General features: G+C 39.2%; 1 protein-coding gene across 2 annotated transcripts in view; it reads left to right on the top strand.

Annotated features, from left to right (window-relative positions):
* Positions 1 to 21,162, top strand: part of LCORL (ligand dependent nuclear receptor corepressor-like) — a 238,735-nt gene that overhangs the window by 84,840 nt on the left and 132,733 nt on the right. For both annotated transcript variants that reach the window (XM_006884513.1, XM_006884514.1), the window contains exon 2: positions 12,720 to 12,785. In XM_006884513.1, the coding sequence (XP_006884575.1) occupies positions 12,720 to 12,785 (66 nt within the window). The remainder of the gene's footprint in view (positions 1 to 12,719; positions 12,786 to 21,162) is intronic.

The following is a 21,162-nucleotide window of genomic DNA, read 5'->3' on the forward strand; positions in this document are numbered from 1 at the left end:
GAGTTGATGAAGTACCATATGAGGTGTTTGAGGAAACAGGTGCAACCCTGGACATGCTCACCTGTCTCTCAGGAAATACAGAAGACGGCAGCTACCTCCCAAGCTGACTAGATGAGATCCTTATTTATTCCTCCCCCCCCAAAAAAAAAGTGATTTAACAGAATGTGGAAAATAATTGAATAGTATCAAATGCAAGCAAATTCTGGCTGAAGATTATTCAGTATGGCTGAAACAGTACATTTACAGGGAACTACCAAAAATTCAAGCTAGGTTCAGAAGAGGCCAACACACGAGGGATACAATTGCTGATGTCAGATGGATCTTGGCTGAAAGCAGAGTATACCTGAAAGATCTTTAATTGTGTTTTATTGATTATACAGAGTCATTTGATGTGTGCATCATAAAGAAAGTATGGCTAACATTTGAAATCCCAGAACATTTAATTGTGCTCATGTGAAACTTTACAAAGATCAAGAAGCAGTTGTCCTTTGCCCATTTTGTAACTGGGTTATCAGACTTTTTCTTGTGGAGGCCCAGGAGTATTCTATAAACTTTCGTTATGAGACTCTTGTCTGAGGTGGTATTACCCAATGTTTGTTCTCAGTCAGTAGGTTTTCTTTTCACCCTGTTGGAAAAGTTTTTGATGAACACAGGGCTTTAATCTTTAGGTCACGTGCATCAATTTCAACCTCTTCATATTGTACATTTCTGGCTGTATTTGCAAGTCCCTTTATACCATAGACTAGAGCTTCTAAGTTTGATCCCAGCTTATCTCATATGAACTTTATGGTTTTGGGCTTTACTCCCAAGTCTCTTATCCTCCTTGAGGTTATTTTTGTTTATGGTGTGAGATATGGATCCTGTTTCAGTTTTCTGCAGGTCGAAGTCCAGTTTTGCCAGCACCATTTGTTGAAGAGCTTGTCATTTCCCCATTTGATAGCTTTGATTTCCTTGTTGAATATCAGATGACCATAGATAGTTGGATCTATTTCTGGGTTCTCAATTCTGTTCCATTGGTCTATGTTCCTGTCATTGTACCAGTAACATGCTGTTTTGGTTAATACCGCTGTGTAGTAGGCTTTGAGGTCAGGGACTGCTGTACCTCCCGCTGAATTTTTATTTCTCAGAAGTCTTTTGCTTATGCATAGTCTCTTGTCTCTCAAAATAAACTTAACAATTTCCTTTTCAATAACCTTGGAAAATGAATTTAGTATCTGTATTGGGATTGCATTGAATATGTAGATTACTTTTGGTAGGATTGTCATTTTCACTATATTGAGTCTTCCTATCCATGAACAGGGCACATTTTTCCATTTCTTTAGATTTTTTGTGTGTGTCTTGCAGGATTTTTCTGTAGTTTTCTTTGTATAGGTCTTTTGTATCTCTAGTTAAATTCACTCCCAAATATCTCAGTTTGCGGTTGGCTGTTGTAAATGGTATTGCTTTCTTGGTTTCCTTCTCTGAGTTCTCTTTGTTACTGTAGAGGAATCCCTCCGATTTTTTTGTATTGGTCTTATATCCTCCCACTCTACTAAATTGGCCTACTAGCTTTAACAGGTTTTTTTACTGAGTCTTTGAGGTTTTCTATGTACATTATCATATCATCTGCATATAGTGATATTTTAACCACCTCTTTGCTGATCTGGATGCCTTCTATGTCCTTCTCTTGTCATATTGCCCTAGCAAGCACTTCGAGTACAATATTGAATAGAAGTGACAGTGGACATCCTTGTCTGGTCCCTGTTTGCAAGAAAAATGTTTTTAGTCTTTCTCCATTGAGAATGATATTGTCTCTTGGTTTTGCATAAATACTTTTCACTATGTTGAGGAAATTCCCTTTTATTCCAGTTTTGCTGAATACTTAATCAGGAATGGTCATTGGATTTTGTCAAATGCCTTTTACAGAGAAAGACATTCAATTGGCCAATACACATATGAAGAAATGCCCCAAATCACTGGCAGTAAGAGAGATACACATCAAAACCACAATGAGATACCATCTCACTCCAGTAGTAGTAGCAAAGTTTAATAGGACAGCAAGTAATAAATGTTGGAGAGGATGTGGTGAGATAGGAACTCTTTTACATTGTTGGTGGGATTGTACAATTGTACAGCCAGTCTGGAAGACAGTTTGGCACTTCGTCAAAAAGCTGAACATAGAAATTCCACATGACCCAGCTATTCCACTGCTTGGAATATACACTGAGAAAATAAGAACTGAGGCTTACACGGAGACTTGTACACCAATGTTCATAGCAGCCTTATTGCAAAACATGGAAACAGCCCAAATAAATGTACAACCACAAATGAATGGATTGAAAAGTTGTGGTACACTCATTCAGTGGAATACTACGCAGCACGCAAGAGCAACCATTTTATAAATTACTACTTAACTTGGAAGGGATTAGAGAACATTATGCAGAGTTAACACATGCTCAGTCCCACAAGGACAAATATTGTACAAAACCATTACTGTAGAATGAGTATGAGAATCCAAGGCGGAGGGGAGGGTAGAAATAGTAGGGTGAGGATGGGGGAGTAGGGTGTTAAAATCAGAGCGTTGCACAATTCGTTGGGTAGGTGGGGTGAAGGATATGGGAAGGATCTTTTGTGAAAAAACAATTATTCAAACTTTGTAAATTAATCAGAATAAAATAAAAACAATATGCACTTAAAAAAAGTAGCTGTTGTCAAAACAGAACAAGGGAACACTGTATGGTTTAAAGTCAGAAGAAAAAAAAATGTGTCTGGGAGTTAAAGCCTTTTCCCATTCCTATCCAGTCTGTGTGCTGAACAAATAATTCAACAACATGTGTTATTTGGATGACACAATCTTGTGTGCCAGAAGTGAAGAGGATTTGAAGCACTTGCTGCGGAACATCATAGACTGTGGGCTTCAGTATGGATTACATCTCAACAGCAAGAAAACAGAATTCCTCACCACTGGACTATCAATAGGTAATGTCATGATGAATGGAGAAAAAGATTGAAGTTGTCAAAAACTTCTCCAACAGGGTAAAAAGGAAACCCACAGACTGGGAAAAAATATTTGGCAACAACATATCTGGTAAGGTACTCATTTCTAAAATTTAAAGAGTACTCCAGAACCTCAACGAGAAGAAGCTAAGCAACCCAATCACAAAATGGACACAGGACATGAACAGACACTTCACCAAAGAAGACATTCAGATGGCAGACAAGCCCCTGTTGAAGAAATGTTCAAAATCCGTAGCTAGTAGAGAAATGCAAATCAAAACAACTGTGAGATATCATCTCACCATAGCAATGATAGCAAAGTTCAGCGGAGACATTGGAACTCTTATTCACTGCTGCTGGGAATGTAAAATGGTACAGCCACTGTGGAAGGTGTTCTGGCACTTTCTCAAAACGTTGGAAATAGACATACCATTTGACCCAGAATTTCTGCTATTGGGAAATATACCCTAAAGAAACCAGAGCCATGGCTCAAAAAAATGTATGCACCACCATGTTTATTGCTGCATTACTCACAACAGCAGAGAGATAAAAGCAACCCAGATGCCCAGCAACAAACTATGGATAGAAATGGATAGAAAAACTATGGTACATTCACACAATTGAATATTATGCAACTTTTGAAAAACAGTGACTGCATAAGACAGTACACAATATGGAAGACGTTGTTGTTGTTATGTGCCGTCGAGTCGTTTGCGACTCATAGCGACCCTATATGTACAACAGCCCTAAACCGTGCTCATTATGGTGAGTGAAGTATCTCAGTTACAAAAGGACAAATAATGCATCACACTGCTACTATTAAACAAAACTGACATAGGAAGTTGGAGAATAGGAAAAGAGTGGGTAAGATAATGAACACTACATTGAAATAGAAGAGAGATCTATTTTAAAGGAATATATGATGAGGCCTTATGACAACAATCTGGAACAAGAGGGACATTGCAGAGTGGACTCGGGGAGGGGGAAGGAGGAAAATGTGCAACAATGGATGAGTTAAATCCCAAATTCTCTGTAAACTTTAATTAAAAAGCACAGTAAAAAATATTTAAAGGTGGTTGTCATTGTCAGTGATTTTATCTTACTTAGATAGATGCACAGTCAATACTCAATGATAGTAAAAATCAAGAAATTTAAAAAATATTTTGCATCAGGGAAGTCTCCTTCAACTACTTCTCCAAACTTCTAAAGAGCAAAATAGCAATTTAAAGATGAAGCGGTACCTGATCCAGAATGTGATCTTTTTAGTTGCTGCTGCTTCACCTGAAAGTTTAACAAAAGAGAATGGAAGACAGAAGAATTGATGCCTCTGGATTGTGGTGTTGGTAAGTAGTATGGAATATGCCAGGCGCTGCTGAAAATGCAATCAGGCCTATTTTGAAGAAAGTGAGATCAGAGTGCTCCTTTGAGTTAAGGATGGTGAAAGTTCATCTCACTTCTCTGCAGGAACCAGTCTTTGAAGAGATGACATGCTGGACATGGCAACAGGCCATGATGAGAAGAAGAATGTCAGTGAGATGGATTGACACAGTGACTCCTGCAGCGGACTTGAGTATGACAGAGATCATTTGGTGGGAACAGGCAAGGGAAGGTTCCAGTCTGGGTTCAGAGGGTTTCTGTGAGTGGTAGTTGACTTGATGGCACCTAACAACAGCAACTTGACAACAGCAGTCATCTTTAGACTCAGAAAAGGTAAAATTATAAATTCAGTATCGTCATTTCTGTTTTCTAACATAGAAAGTCTCTCAAATGAGAACTTCTTGAGTCTGTTATTAAGCTTGAGTTTTATGCTGATAGTAGACAGTAGCGAGCATCAACATTACTTTTTCTTTCTCTGTCTCTTCATTAAGCATGTTGTTGTTGTTGTTGTTATGTGCCGTCGAGGCGTTTGCGACTCATAGCCACCCTATGTACAACAGCCCTAAACCGTGCTCTATCCTGTGCCAATCTCATTGCCTCTGACAAACCCATCCCGAGTACCCCAGTCACTGAATCAATCCACCTCATAGAGGGTCTTCCCCTCCTGCACTGTCCCTCTACTCTACCCAGCATGATGTCCCTCTCCAAGGACTGTCTCTCCTTACAACATGTCCAAAGTATGTCAGGTGAAGCCCCAGAATCCTTGCCTCCAAGGAGCAGCCCAGTCCAATCCTCTCTACGATGAATCTGTTTGTTTTCTTGGCAGTCCATGGTACATTCAATACTCTTCTCCAGCACCACAGCTCAAAGGCGTCAATTCTCCTTCTATCCTCCCTAGTCATTGTCCAACTCTCTGATGCATGGTGGCTGGAATGTTGTGCTGCGGACTCAAATGTGGGACGTTCCCGTCCACCAGCTTTCCCGAGGGGAGGAGGGTGAATGGGCAATCTTGTGCAATTTACAGCCTCTGAAAATGGGCTGGAGAGTTGCCTGAGCTGCTTCTGAGTAGATGCCAGTGGCCCTTCTGGTGGTTCTGGGCCACCAGTGGTTCTGCAAGAGGAAAAAGCTGTGATTTACAGCTTCCGAAAACCCTCTTAGGGCCAGCTGTGATTAAGTTTCGACGTGTTAGCAGTGAGAGTGAGCTTTATTATGATAAGAGTTTCAGTGTGGTGATCTTGGAACTGCACTTGGAATAATATCTCAAATATGTTCCCTCCACCTTTTAAGATCTCTTAGCCTTAATGATAGTCAGATTTAGAGTTGAATAGATTTCTTGATAATCTTAAGTAAAAATTGTTGCCAAAAATTAGGATTAATTTTATTTCTGCTAGTTACATAATTTTATCAGACTTCCTTAAGTCTTAGAACAATTTCAGTATACCCAATCAAAACTTAGTATGCCTTGTGTTTGATTATTTACTGTTTTATATTGCATCAGGGAGCACTGGTGCCCTACTAGGTAAGGAGTTTTGCACTGCTAGTCTAAAAGGCAGGAAGTTCAAATCTACCAGCTTCCCTGAAGGAGAAAGATAGTCTTCGGCAATGCAGTTTACAGCCTCCTCTGAAAACACGCTGGAAACTCTGCTGTGAGTCATTTCCAAGTCCGTGGCCCCTAACAACATAGTGCATATTCTTGTCCATCTAGCAGTGCACTGAGTTGAAGATCTGTTGCTTGCAAACCATTGTATTTTTTTAAGTTGAGGGAACGATTATACCTTTACTGTTTTGCTCCTTTTGCCAGTATACCACAGAGGAGCACCCTAAAATAGCAATCTGTGGAAATATTTCTGAAGAACGCTGCTGCTCTTAGTTGCCCCCAGGTCATTCCAACTCATGGCTGCCCCAGGTGTTACAGGTATCTGTTTGATAGTGTTTTCTTGGCTGTGATGTGACTGGAAGCAGATTGTCAGGCCCATCTTTCGTGGTACTGCTTACCTTTAGCAGGAGCTCTGGTTGCCTCATGGGTAAGGAGTTGTTCTGCCAACCCAAAGGCAGGTGGTTCGAATCCACCAGCTGCTCTGCAGGAGAAAGATGGGCAATCTCCTCCCATGTGATTTACAGCCTCTGAAAACGCCCTGAAGGTCAGCTCTGAGTAGGCTCTGACTTGATGGCAATGAGCCAGCCAGGAATCTTGGCATAAAACTGTTGGCTTTGTTAGGTGCGGTCGAGTTGAGTCTTAGTGACCTTATGAACAACAGATCGGAACCTTGGCTTGTGTCATCCTCACAATCTCTGGCATCCTCAAGCCCAGCGTTCAATCTGCCTGGTCCCTCAACGGTTCCAGTAAAGCTAGGAGTTTACCCATGAGACCTTGATTATAGATGACGACGTCAGGCTTGTTTAGTCAGAATCTGTCGTTTAGTATGAATATTTTTTCCTGTGGCCCTCTTGGGAGTTCTCTCTAGCAGCGCTTCATTCACTTTCTACCTGAAGTGTCCACTTAACAAAGCATGCGCCAGGTCATTTCTTGTTTATTGAGAGTGTATTCACACTTCCACTCCCCACAACTGCTGAGCCCATCTTGCCCACCGCACACCTGTAGGACAAGAGTAAGCAGGACACCTGTGCAGGAGCAGACTGTCTCAATTCTTTTCTGTAGGGTTGCTGCTGGATTCAAACTGCCAACCTTTACCACATCACCAGTGCTCCTCTAATTAGTTTACTTTGTTAAATCTAACACATTATCAGTTGTAAGATACATCATTAATTCTTCAAATATAAATTATGGTCAATCAGTCTAGAATGCACATTAAATTCATAAATGCACATTATAAAACAGGACTATTTAAAAAAAGGATCCTTTATTAACTATTTCAGAAGGACTGTTTCTAATGTTTTTTCTTTCATTTGTTGGATCTGTCACACCACATTCTGATTTTTGCTCCCTGGTTCCATTTAGGTGGAAACTAGTGGCTCAGGGTAAGAAGCTACTCTGCCATCCCAAAGGCACCAGCTGCCCCATGAAGAAAGCTGAGATGATCGAGTTATTTGTGTATTCATGGTCCAACTTCTTTAAAATACGTAAAAGTGTTTTCTCCCTGGCTTTGGATTATCTTTTTATTTTCTTAATGATGTCTTTGAAATTAAAAAAGTTTTAAATAAAAAAAAAAAAAGATGGGATATTCCCCTTCTCTAGTTCAGGAGTGATTGCGAAGACCATGGCCTGTATCAGACGCACCTTAGTCTCCAGAGAGACACCATTGTTCTTCAGTATTTTGGAGAGGTCTCTAACAGCAGACTTTCCCATGGCAATACGTTTTTTTTATTTCCTGACTGCTGGTGCCAAGAGTGTTGACTGTGGAGCCAAGCAAACTAAAGCTCTGAACAATCTCAATCTCTTCACCATCCATCCTGATGCTGCCAGTTGGTCCAGTGGTGAGAATCTTTGTCTTCTTGACATTCAGCCTCAATCCATATTGGAGGCTGCAGTCCTTGACCCTCTGCAACAGGTGCTTCAGGTCCTCCTCAGTTTCAGCAAGCAGGGTTGTGTCATCTGCATAACGCAGATTGTTGATAAATCGTCCACAATGACCAACGAGGATAGAAGGAGAATAGATGCCTTTGAGCTGTGGTGCTGTTAGGGACCTCTCCAAAGTACTGAAGAGCAATGGTGTCTCTCTGGAGACTAAGGTGAGTCTGATACAGGCCATGGTCTTTGCAATCACTTGTTATGCATCAGACAGTTGGACAATGACCAAGGAGGATAGAAGGAGAATTGATGCCTTTGAGCTGTGGTGCTGGAGAAGAGTATTGAGAATACCATGGACTGCTAGGAAAACAAACAGTTTCGTCCTGGAAAGGGTTAAACCGGGTGGCTCCTTGGAGGCAAGGATTCTGAGGCTCCATCTAACATACTTTAGACATGTTGTGAGGAGAGACCGGTCTTTGGAGAAGGACATCATGCTTGGGAGGGTGGAGGGACAGTGCAGGAGGGGAAGGCCGTCTATGAGGTGGATTGATTCAGTGACTGGGATAATCGGGATGGGAGTGTCAGAGACTATGTGATTGGCACAGGACAGAGCAGAGTTTAGGGCTGTTGTACACAGGGTCACTATGAGTCGCAAGCAACTCGACGGCACATAACAGCAACAACAACAACAGTTTAGGAGTGGCATCCACCTCCTGAACAACATGCCTCCAGAATCTCTATGAACTTTGATTAATGTTGATAGTTACAAAAAGGCTTCAGGCTTTTTGTTCATAGGGTTGCTATGAGTTGTGCTCAACTTGAAGGCGATTAAGAACAGTTTCATATAGAAACATTGCATGTTAGAAATGCTAAAATGCTCTCCCAACAACAGTGAATAATGGTTTCAACCTCTCCACAATCTCACCGACAGTTGTTGTTTGTTGCTCTGTTAAAACTTTGCTGCTGTTACTGAGATGAGATGTTTCCTCATAGTTGTTTTGATTTGCATCTGTCTAATAGCTAGCGTTTTCAAACATTTCTGCATGTATTTTTTGCCATCTGAATGTCATATTTGGTGAAGCGTCTATTCATATCCTGGAGTGTAAAGTGGTGCTACTATGGAAGGCAGTATGGTGCTTTCCCAAAAAGTTGGAAATAATGCCCATTTGTGATTCTGTTATACGATAAAATTAATGGACTCCCTGAGTTTAAAGAAAAAGATAGAAATAGAAATTACATTTGACACAAGTCCACTATTAGGAATATACCCTAAGGAAACCAGAGTTGCCACCCAAACACATATTGTACACCCATGTTTATTGCTGTGTTATTCACAGTAGCAAAGAGTTGGGAACTACCCAAGTGATGGATAGAAAAACAATGGGAAATTCACACCATGGATTACTACGCAGCATGGGGGGGGAACCCCCAAAGAACCCATAAAATATTATGCAACATGGGTGATCCTGGAGGACATTAAGCTGAATGAAATATCTCAGTCACAAAACGACAAATACTGTATAACACCACTGTTTTAAAACAGGACTTGCATAGGGGTTGGGAAGAAACTGAGAGGGAATATAATAATGAACACTGCATTAAAACAGATAAAGGCAAGAACTGTTTAAAAGAAATATATGATTCGGCGTTATTTGGATGACAGCAGCCCAGAATAAGTGGTGCATAACAGAGTGGACTGGAGAAAGGGGGAAGGAAATTATGCAACAGTGAATGATTTTTTTTTTAAAGCATACTGAGGGGTGGTAGGGAGGAAAATGTGCAACAGTGAATGAATGAAAACGAATCTTTTCTGTAAACGTTCATAAAAATCACACACACACACACAAATGCTAAATTGTCTTCTTTCTTCATGTTTAAATTGTTGTTTGTTGTTATGTGCCGTCGAGTCATTTGCGACTTATAGCGACCCTATGTACAACATCCCTAAACCCTGCTTTATCCTGTGCGGATTGCACTGCCTCTGACACACCCATCCCGATTACCCCAGTCACAGAATAATTCCATCTCATAGAAGGTCCACCCTCCCAAGCATGATGTCCCTCTCCAAGGACCTGTCCCTCTGTGCAACATGCCCAAAGTATGTCAGACGAAGCTCCAGAATCCTTGCCTCCAAGGAGTTGCTTGGTTTAATCCTTTCAAGGATGAATCTTTTGTTTTCTTGGCAGTCCATGGTACATTCAATACTATTCTCCAGCACCACAGCTCAAAGGCATTAATTCTCCTTCTGTCCTCCCTAGTCATTGTTCAACTCTCTGATGCATAACAAGTGATTGCAAAGACCATGGCCTGTATCATGTGTACCTTAGTCTCCAGAGAGACACCACTGCTCTTGAGTACTTTAGAGAGGTCCCTAACAGCAGACTTCCCCATCGCAATACGTTTTTTTATTTCCTGACTGCTGGTGCCAAGAGTGTTGACTGTGGAGCCAAGCAAACTAAAGCTCTGAACAATCTCAATCTCTTCACCATCCATCCTGATGCTGCCAATTGGTCCAGTGGTGAGAATCTTTGTCTTCTTGACATTGAGCCTCAGTCTGTACTGAAGGCTGTAGTCCTTGACCCTCTGCAGCAAGTGCATGAGGTCCTCCTCAGTTTCAGCAAGCAGGGTTATGTCATCTGCATCACGCAATTGTTAATAGATCTTCCACCAGTCCTGATGCCACAATTCTCCTCATAGAGCCCAGCCTCCTGGATAATCTGCTCTGCATACAGGTTGAAAAGGTATAGAGACAGGACACATCCCTGGTGTACACCCTTCCAAATTTTGAACCATGCAGTGTTACCCTGCTCTGTTCTGATGACTGCCTCTTGGTCCAAGTATAGGTTTCACATTAGCACAATTAAATGTTCTGGGATTCCCATTCTTCTCAGAGTCAGCCACAGTTTGTTATGATCCACACAGTCACATGCCTTTGCATAATCAATGAAACACAGACATTCTTCTGGTAATGCCTGCTTTCAGCCAAGATCCATCTAACATTAGCTACAATATCCCTAGTACCACGACCCCTTCTAAACCCAGCCTGGACTTCTGGCAATTCTCTGCTGATGTGCTGTTCCACTCGTTTTTGGATAATCTTCAGTAGAATCTTGCTTGCATGTGAAATCAATGATATTGTTGTGTAGTTTCCACACTCAGTTGGGTCACCCTTCTTTGGAATGGGAATAAATATAAATCTCTTCCAGTCAGTTGGTCAAGTGGTTGTTCTCCAGATTTCTTGGCACAACTTGGTGAGCACATCCAGGGCAGCATCTATTAGTTGAAATATGTCAATTGGTATACCATTCCTGGGGCCTTACTTTTTGCTATTTCCTTCAAAGCAGCTTGAACTTCTTCCTTCATCACCATAGGCTCTTGCTCATATGTTAGTTCATTAAATTCTTCTGTATCTGCCAATTCCTTTTGATACAATGACTCAGTATATTCCTTCCATCTTCTTTTAATACTTCCTGGATCATTTAACATTCTGCCTAAAGCATCCTTGATTATTGCAACTCAAGGTTTGAATTTGTTCTTCAGTTCCTTGAGCTTAAGAAATGCTGAGCGAGTTCGGCCCTTTTGATTGTCTGACTCTAGCTCCTCGCTCATTTCATTGTAATATTTTGCTTTGTCATTCCGAGTAGCCTTTTGGAATTTTCTGTTCAGCTCTTTAGTATCTTGAATTCTTCCTTGTGCTTTGGCTTCTCTACGCTCCAGTGCAATCTTCAGAGTTTCTTCTGACATCCATTTTGGTCTTTTCTTCCTCTTCTGTCTTTGTAATCACTGTTTGCACTCTTCCTGGATGATACCTTTGACATCCTCCCACAACTCATCTGGTCTTCGCTCATTAGTGTTCAAGGCCTCAAACCTTTTCCTGAGATGATTCTGAAATTCAGGTGGGATGAAATCAAAGTCATATTTTGGCTCCTGAGGATTTGGTTTAATTTTCCTCAGTTTTAGCTTGAACTTGCGTATGAGTAGTTGGTGGTCTGTTCCACAATCAGCTCCTGGCCTAGTTTTCACAGCTGATATTGAGCTTCTCCAGTGGTTTTTTCCACAGATGTAATCGATCTGATTCCTATGCATACCATCAGGTGAAATCCATGTGTATAACCTGCGTTTATGTTTCTTATGTATTTGCAATGAATAAGTCATTGATTGTACAAAATTCAATCATTCTATCTCCAGCTTCATTGTTCCATGATGATTGATGAACAAATAGTTCTACTTAAATTTAACAAGTAGATTTAAGTTTCGTAACATATTTTTCACAGCAAGAATTTCTTCCCGTTGATTTTTATTTTTGTAATTGAATTTCAAGGTACTATTTTTATAAATTAGCATTTTTTTAGTCAATATGCAGGATTATGATATATGACATTTCTAATCATTATTATACTGTCTAAAAAATAATAAACCTATCCCTGAATTCTTTTTTCTACTAGTTTTATTTACAAAATTCAAATACAAATTTGAACAAATTCTTTCACTTTCCCTCACATACCCACTTACCCATCAAATTGTACAACCCAAACATTAATGCCCCAAGCCCCCTGCACATCCATATCCCTGTTCTTCCAGCCTCCCACCCCTCCTGGATTCTTATCCATCAGATCTTAAACACAAAATATTTCTAAAGTCTAGTGTTTATATGCTTTAGTAATAAATACTTGCATTTGAATTTAAGTGATGCAGTTTCTAATAGTTATATGTAACTGTATTGTATATTGAATCAGTTAATTTAATGCGCTTAGTGATAAGAGAGCAATGCATGGTATGTGAAATCTGTGTGTTTGGGTTTAATTATTAAAAATGAAACTTTTCCAGCAGCTTGGCTTTTGAATATTACAGAATTCTTTTCAGCAATTAACAGATTTTTTTTTCTTTGAAAATACAGGTTTTGAGAGTATTTTAGAAGGGCTTTATGGACCACGGCTACGAAGAGACCTCAGTTTATTTGAAGGTAATGCTTTTTAAAATTTGAACCCCCTGCCCGTTTAACAAGTTTTTAATTATAGTTCTCCACTAATTTCATACTAAATAAAAATTTGTGCTTTTATTTATTAAGTGAATAAATGATTTAAAGATTGTCTCTTTTCCTACATAACTTTTTTTTACCTTTAATATTCTAAATCAGAACAGAAAGTAAAATTTGTTTGGGCTCAGTATTGGAATTTAACTGATTTGGCCTTATATATTACATTTTCCAACTTAACTCTTACTATCCTGCCCCCCCCCAACTTATTTTTAAAAAGGACTTAAGTGGTTCAGTGAAATGCATAGTTTCTATAAAGCTGGCCTGAAAAGTTTTTCTTTTTTTTTTTTTTTCTTCTTTTTTTCAATCTGTGTAGTCTTTTGTATTTTTATTAATGAAACTTTAAAAAATGTTAGAAAAAGTATGTGGTCGAGCACATTTCACTCCTTTTTATCTGTTTTTGTGAATGCATTTGCTTCTGATATCTAAAGAGCTAAAGTTGTTTGAAAACATTATTTAATTAAAACTTTATGAAAAAGGTAATGATTCAAAGTTGGGAAACGAGTTTCAGAAAGTCATGTAGCCTGTAAGGACATTGTATTACCGACCTGTAAACTTAGTTCATGCTTAAAATAAAGTAGTTTGTGAAAGTAAGTAAACTGTTTTGTTCTTAGTACTCAAAAAGGAAGAGTAATGTTAGTCTATTGCCAGTAATTGTATTAATATTGAACCATTGCCGTTTTTATGTAAGAGTGTATTTCTCCTTGTTTGTGGCTTGATCTTTGTTAACTGTTGCATGCAGAAACTCCAAGCCCTTGGCCCTTAAGTCAGTTCCAACACGTAGAGGGCCCTGGAGGCCTGCATGGTTTCCAGGCTGTAAATGTTGATGCGAGCTGACTACAGCTGGTGGGTTCAAACCTTTTGCTGACAGCTGAATGTCTTAACCATAGCACCTCCAGAGCACCTGGGGTAAAGAAAGGATATTCTGCAGCAGTAACTTTTCCTTGATGTTACCAGTTTTTAGTTTCCAAACAGGTATGTTTTAAAGCTGTATTAACACTTTTGCCGCAAATGATGGCAAAAAAAAAAAAATTTAAAAAAATGTATTTCCAAGCACAGGTGTCAATTTAAAAGTGTGAGGCAACGTGTTAAAATATTTTGCTGACCTTGGCCTAACGGTAAGGAGCTGAACTACTTGCTGTACCAAAGATACGTGTTTCAAATCCACCAGCTGGTCTTCAGGAGACAGATGAGCAGTCTCCTCCCGGGAAATTTACTGCCTCTGAAAAACTGTGGAAGGCCAGCTATGAGTCAGCTCTAGCTCGATGGTATACAAAATTTGCCAGAGTTCTTTTGCTTCATCTATATAGATTTGAGGGAGCTCTGGTGGCCTAGTGGTAAGAAACCGCACAGCAATCCTAAAGACCTGTGGTTTGAATCCACCAGCTGCTGCAGAGAAGAAAGATGTGCCGTCTCCCCGGCAATTAACTGCCTCTGAAAACCAGCTCAGGGGGTCAGAGCTGGGTCAGTTCCGACTCAAAGGTACTTATCAGCAACGTGAAGATTTTACAAGATTTCCTTAATAAGTTTGTTGTAAGATTGACTGTACTCTCAGAATTAGATATTGTAAGCAAATATGTGTTTTCTTATATGCTTATCATCGTATTGTATACAACTTATTTCAAATAATATAGATTCAGTATCAAATTGAAAGTCATTTGTTTTCAATGGTAAAACCTCATATTTTCAAGATTTGCCTGGGGAAAAGAATTTCTTGTTCATAATTAATACAGCCTATATCCCTACATAGTACTAGTACAGTCTTCCTAAAAGAGTGTACCAATAAATATAAAAAAAACTTTCAGAAAGTAAACACATAGAGAAATAGTATACAGGCAGTCTCTGGCCTGAATGAGCTCTGTTCCTTACTCTGTCTTTCTAAGTCTGATTGGTAAGTAAGTTAGATGAGGTACATATAGTTCTCTTGGCTTAGGAGAAGGCTTATCGTACAGTTAAAAGCAGCACACATACTAGGGGATAGATTTTGTGATGGAGATTTGTTGCAAGTAGTAATTGCTTCAGTCCTTTCAAAGTGAGGGCAAGTTTGCATAACATTGAAGGGAAAGTGGGAGTTATCCTTAAGTCAGACACTGAAAGCTGGGATACTGCCTGTGTCTGCTTGTAGACATCTCAAGGAAACAGTGTGACAGGTGCGCAGAAGATCCATCTGTAAAGCAGCTCGTTACATTGTTTTTAAGGTTGTTTCCTTTTCTTCTTGTTGTTATTTTATGAGGGGGGAAAGCTAAGAGGTGATTTGATAAATTCCTTTGTAATTGGAGTATGCGCAGCCCTTTATAGTTTTGGTAGAAGTATACGTAATGACCTGCAAAGATTTCCTTTCTTAAGAGAATACATTTTTTTTCTTTTACAGTGCGTTTACCAGGTATTGGTTGATCCCTTTTTTTTGGCGGGGAATGAAAGCATAGGAAATGGCCTGTAATGGAAGATGCAAAAATCTTTATGGTGATTATCTTTTTTTTTTAATTGAATGAAAGTTTACAGAGACTTTGGATTTCCATTCATTCATTTATTTCCTCCTCTCCCACCCCTTCCCCAGTTCCCTTTTCTCTTTGAAAAGTAAAAAAATAAATAAATAAAAATTTCCTTGTTATGCAGTTGCCTCCCCTTCAGTCCACTAAGCAGCTTTCATTCTGGATTCTTGTCATAACAATAATACCTAATCATATATTCCTCCTAAACCGTTCTCTCCCTCATTAGTTTCAATGCAGTATACATTATTTATCCCCTGTTAGTTTCCTCCCAACTCCGATGTCAGTATCTTTTTAAAGTATGGATTATGGATGTTATTTATGTTTATGTACTTCCCCTTATTTCAAGAATATGAAACTTAAAAGAAACTTTAAAAGCCCACTTTCTAAATGTTCCTTGTTAAAACACTTGGGGAGATAACATCTGTTGAAATCTAATGTATGTATGAAATTATAGTATCATTCATTTTATTGGAAGTCTCTGATGTCATTTGTAGTTTGTGTTTTCTTAAATGATACCAGAAGCAAAGAAGGTTGAGCATTTCGGGTTTCACTTGCTCACGCAGCCGTTGCCATCCATGGTCAGAAGCATCAGTCTGGGAGGAAATTGCCCATATTTCTCCTTCAGAGCAACTGTTGGTTTCGAACAGCCAGCGCAGCACAGCCTTTGGATGGGCAGCTCAGCTTCCGAAGAACTCCAGCACCCGAGCTCCCTCGAGGTGGTGTTGTGGATTGTCAGTTTGGAAGCTACTCATTGACCCTTGGTGGGTTTTCAGAGACAGTAAATTGTATGGGAGAAGACTGTCCCTCTGTCTCCTGCAGAACAGACAGCACGCCTTGGGGTTGGAAATGCAACTCCTTACCACTACAGCTACCAGAACTCTCACCTTTAAGGTGTGAAGTGATAGAAAGGTAAAAAGATATAAAACAAAATTTAATCCTTTCCCTCTAGTTTAAAGCCTCCTGTGGTTTATCTTGAATGGAGAACTTAATGGCCCTTGAAGTCAGAGATAACATGCTAGCTAGTATCCGTTTTTGTTTGACTTATCTAAGCCCTTAGGCTCCTCGCCACTGTCAGGCAATGTGGATACACATTTGCAAAACTGCTGTAGCTCAAGATAGGGAACAGCCTGGGGAGATGGCCACTCAGAGAACGACTGCCTTGTGTGCTTGGAGTTTTATGTTCCATTAATATCTTTTGTTTATTCTAACAGCCTACTTGTTCAAGTGTTCTAGCATAAATTGTAGTGGGAGACATACTCGAGAAAAACTGAATTAGCAAGTACTTGTATATTCTTAATTACGTCTGTCTTTAGAAGAGACAGAAGGGCTTTCCATGAAGAGTTTGTTACTTGAACTGCCCAGCTTTTTGAGGGTTAATTTTATACAGTAACGTTCCCTGATTTCACCTACATTTAAACTGTTACCGGCCTCTCTGGAAATGTCTGGATGTGTCTGAATTTGTGCTGGTTAGGCTTGCTTTCTGAAACCCCCATGTTTCACAGATACGCCTAATTTTAAGCTTATTTTTCTTCAACCTGCTATTCTGTTCAGTGGTGGCAGTCTACTAATTTTTTTTTTCCTTTACATTTCTGCTTTGAAGACAGTAACTTCCCCGAGTTCTGTCTCTGCAGCTCAGCGTGCTTTCCTGCCTTTTCCTTTAACGGAATCCCAGCCAAGATCCCGATGACCACCTCGGCCCCACGAGCAAGGCACCAAATGACTTTTCGCTGTAGTTGTTAACACTGATGAGGGACAGATTGCCTCCTGAAGAGAGGATCCCAAATTTGATCTTAGAATGTTGTTTCTTTGTAAAAACGTGAATCGAGTGTTGATTTTGAAATGTGATGCAGTTGCCCTGATGGCATGCTTTAACTATTGAGTTACTTATTAGAAACATCACTGCGTTTGAAAAGAATAGGGAAGGGTGTTAGGTTTTATCGGACAGTTGATTCACACCACGGGGAGATTTTCTATTTTGGTTTTGGTTGTATCCTTTCTGACTCTTATTATGCTCAGTTTTGTGGACCAACTGTGGTGCCTTCCATTCTACTGGGATAGCACTTTCCTTGTTAATGAGAACTAAGGTAACTCCAGTGCTCCTTCTTGCTTCCGCATAAATAAATCTTAAATTGAGGAGCAGTACTGGTAGGGAATTAGCCAAAAGTGACCAAAAGCTCTGTAGTTATCACAAATCATAGAGCTGAAAGTGTAACAGATAATTTGTACTATTTACCTATCTTCAGTCAGAAGAATGCAAAACATTTTTTGAGATGGAGACCCAAAATGTGCCGATTCCAGTTTTTAATTATTCTTATAGCCAGGATTATTGTTGTTGTTGTTGTTATGTGCCATCGAATCATTTGCAACTCATAGCGACCCTATGTACAAGAGCCCTAAACGTCATTCTATCCTATGCCAACCTCGCTGTCTCAAACACACTCATTCCCACCACTCCTCTCACAAAATCGATCCATCTCATCGAGGGTCTTCCTCTCCTTCGCCGCCCCTCCACTCTCCTAAACATGATGTCGCTCTCCTAGGACCAGTCCCTCCTTGCACCATGCCCAAAGTGTGTCAGACGAAGCTTCAGAATCCTTGACTCCAGGGAACACTCTGGCTTCATCGTCTCCAGGACAAACCTGTTTGTTCTAGCAGTCCATGGTATATTCAACACTCTTCTCCAGCACCACAGCTCAAAGGCATCAATTCTCTTTTTATCATCCCTATTCACTGTCCAACTCTCTGACCCATAGCATGAAGTTGCAAAGACTATAGTTTGGATCAGGCCAGGATTACATTTTTTAAAATCTCTTGAGTCACCATGTTTTTATTTTAGCATGGTTTTTTACTTAAATATTTAGTATACTTACAGATAATATTAACTGATGGAAAATTTCAAGTTATTCTTATGCTGAATAATTTTTCATTAACAGTAATGAAAAAAGAAAAAGCCCATTTAAGCCTCAAGAATTGAGCCTATGGTTGATGTTCCTCCAGCCTTCCTTTCTTCCCTGCTGTTCCTCCTGCAGGTAGAACCGAACCCAGCATAGTAACTTATCACCTTGCTACAGGAAGTCTGATGACCAGGTTTCGACTTAAGTCACGTAGCCTCTTGCTCACCCAGCTTTGATTCCTTTCTTTCTTTTTATATTTCTATATGTATTTATGTTCCACCAGAGATTGTTTATTATATGAAGGACAGAATGTTTTAAGGAAACAAATCCCTGAGTTTTGTTATTTAAGCTTATTTATTATTCAAATAATACGTGTTAATTTTCTAAAATCTTCCAAAAATTCCAAACACGGTAAACCAGAAGGAAAAACATAACAAATTGTACTACCTGCTGTTAGTATTTTTTTCTATGAATACTAAATGTGCTTGTATATAATATTCTTTTATTAAACTAGGATACAGTATGTTCATACTAAGCAACAATGATGATTCTGGCACCTAACCACAACAATAGTATGTGTCCATTATATTATATATATACTCTTTCGTGCCAACTATTACCAGTATATGAGGAACATGTTTTCAAGAGTAGATAGAACTCTGACTCAACATTCTTAATGGCTGCAGAACATTGCTACTCTGTTCTGTTTGCCTGTACCCCCCTTTCTGGATATCACATTCCACTTTTTTATTCCACAGTGATAATCTTCTTTATGCACTTCTTTCCTTCCTTCCTTCTGGTGCATCCCATAGATTTGTTCTTTTTCTTATATGAAAAAAAATTCTAACAAATTTTTGGCATAAGAGCAATGATATTAATTATTGTAATAATTCCGTTTGTCAAGGATAAAGAGAACCATATTGTTTTGTTTTTATTATGATTTGAGTGAGAGTTTGCAATGCGTTTTGATTTTTCATCTAATTGCTTATACACATTTAATTTTATAACATTGTTTATCCATACTTGTGCTCTTATCACTTCCTGCGTGTGATTCTCATTGCTAATACTTCTACCTCTTTCTATGTTCTGAGTTTTAAGCTTGGGGAAATGTGCCTCTTTTGACCTTCTGAGTAATTGGGTATTCTAAGAAGTGAATACTTCCTTGGCACTATTGATCAATTCATAGGCCTGTATTGTTTGGCTAGAAGCCATCAGGGTGAATATTGTTCCATATATGAAGAGTGATTATGGGCCATAGTCTTGAGGGTTCTACCAGTCTCTGTTAGAGAAGTAAGCCTGGCTCTTTTTATGAGTGTTTGGGTTTTGTTGGTTTGTGGTGTTTTTTTTTAAATTTTGTTCTGTATTTCCCACTACACTATTAAGGCACTTCTGCTTTGTTCCTTCCGGAGCAGTCCGCAGCAGCAGCTGGGCACCATCTAGTTCTTCTGGTCTCAGAGGTGTGAAAGTTGCTGAATGAGTGCTTGGTGGTTCAAACCCACCTTCCTCACTGTAAGAAAAAATACAAGGCAGTCTGCTGCTGTTAAGAATTACAACCTGAAAAATGCTGTGGAAGATTCTGCTCTGTCCTATAGTGTTGCTATGAGTTGGAACCATCACAGTGGAGTATCTTAGTGTAGAGTCACTTTAAAAAAAGCATGTAACATCTACTCCATGTAGGACTCAATAACATCTTCCTCATTTTCTTCTATATAAATGTGCTTTCTTGGTTGATACCATCATGACAGATGGTTTACTATTTCAATATTAGCACTCAAAGTATATATATATTCCTAATAATATAAATCTATATGCAGGAATCAGTTGTCTAGTATATATTTTAGGGAGCTCTGATGTCCATGTGGCAAGAAGCTGTGCTGCAATCCCAAAGGTATATGGTTCTTACCTACCAGCTGCTCTGCAGGAAATGAATAGGCCGTCTTTTCCCAAGCACTTAACGGCCTCTGAAAACCTGCTGGAGGGTCAGCTATGGATTGGTTCTGACTTGACAGTACCCAGCAACAACAATGGCAGTATATATTCTTAGACAAATCTTGTGAAATCTGAATCCCTATGACTCACTATTCAAAGCTCAGAATAACAAAGGATTCTTTGACATTATGCTAGAATACTTCCTTTATTATGAATAGTAAAATTTTGGCTCCCTGTATTTTGAGAACGCTGGACCCTTAACTATTAGACCACCGCAGGTAGCTACATGTATTTTGACTGCATGGAAAGTGACTTTCCATTTACAAAAGTAGCCACTTTGTGGGAAAACATATTCTAAATATTTTACCACTGTTTTAAAAATAAAATGTGGCACACCGTGTGTTTTTATGTCAAAAAGTTTTTGCATTTATTTGTGCCTAGAAAGGTTTGTATTCTGGTTTTTTAAGCAGACTTCAGATCTACCTTCAGAGTGACTGATTTTTGAAAGGAGCTTTTAAATGCTAACCGCTAGTTTGAATTTTTTTATAAAACAAAACTATAGTCCTATCTGCTTTAGTTTATCTTCCTGTCAGGTGAAGAAAGCACAATTCTTTTCTCTTTTCCCAAATGTGAGATTTCTGAAGAACCTTTGATTGCCAGAAACTGGGAACATTTACGGGTTTCTAGAAAAATAGTTCTTTTTTCTATATCTCTTGTCCTCCAGAGCAAGTTCCTCACTATATTACTGTACATTTTAAACAAAATTAATTCTTCTTTGTTACTTTAATCTTTTCAAAAGTATGTCTCTTGTTGAGGCAGTTTCTTTCATCTGGGAGTTACATGCTTTACTTTACCCAACGATGTATATTATTTATAAAAATTTCAGAATACGGGTAAGACTGAGAAAAACTGGATGAAATATGTTTACGGCATTGAAGTCTATGGGGGAGAGAATAGTCTAAAAGTATTATATTTTAGGGCATTATTTTT

The sequence above is a fragment of the Elephantulus edwardii genome, unplaced genomic scaffold (assembly GCF_000299155.1).
Source record: "Elephantulus edwardii isolate Elephantulus edwardi_28Jun2011 unplaced genomic scaffold, EleEdw1.0 scaffold00035, whole genome shotgun sequence".
Taxonomy (NCBI): domain Eukaryota; kingdom Metazoa; phylum Chordata; class Mammalia; order Macroscelidea; family Macroscelididae; genus Elephantulus; species Elephantulus edwardii.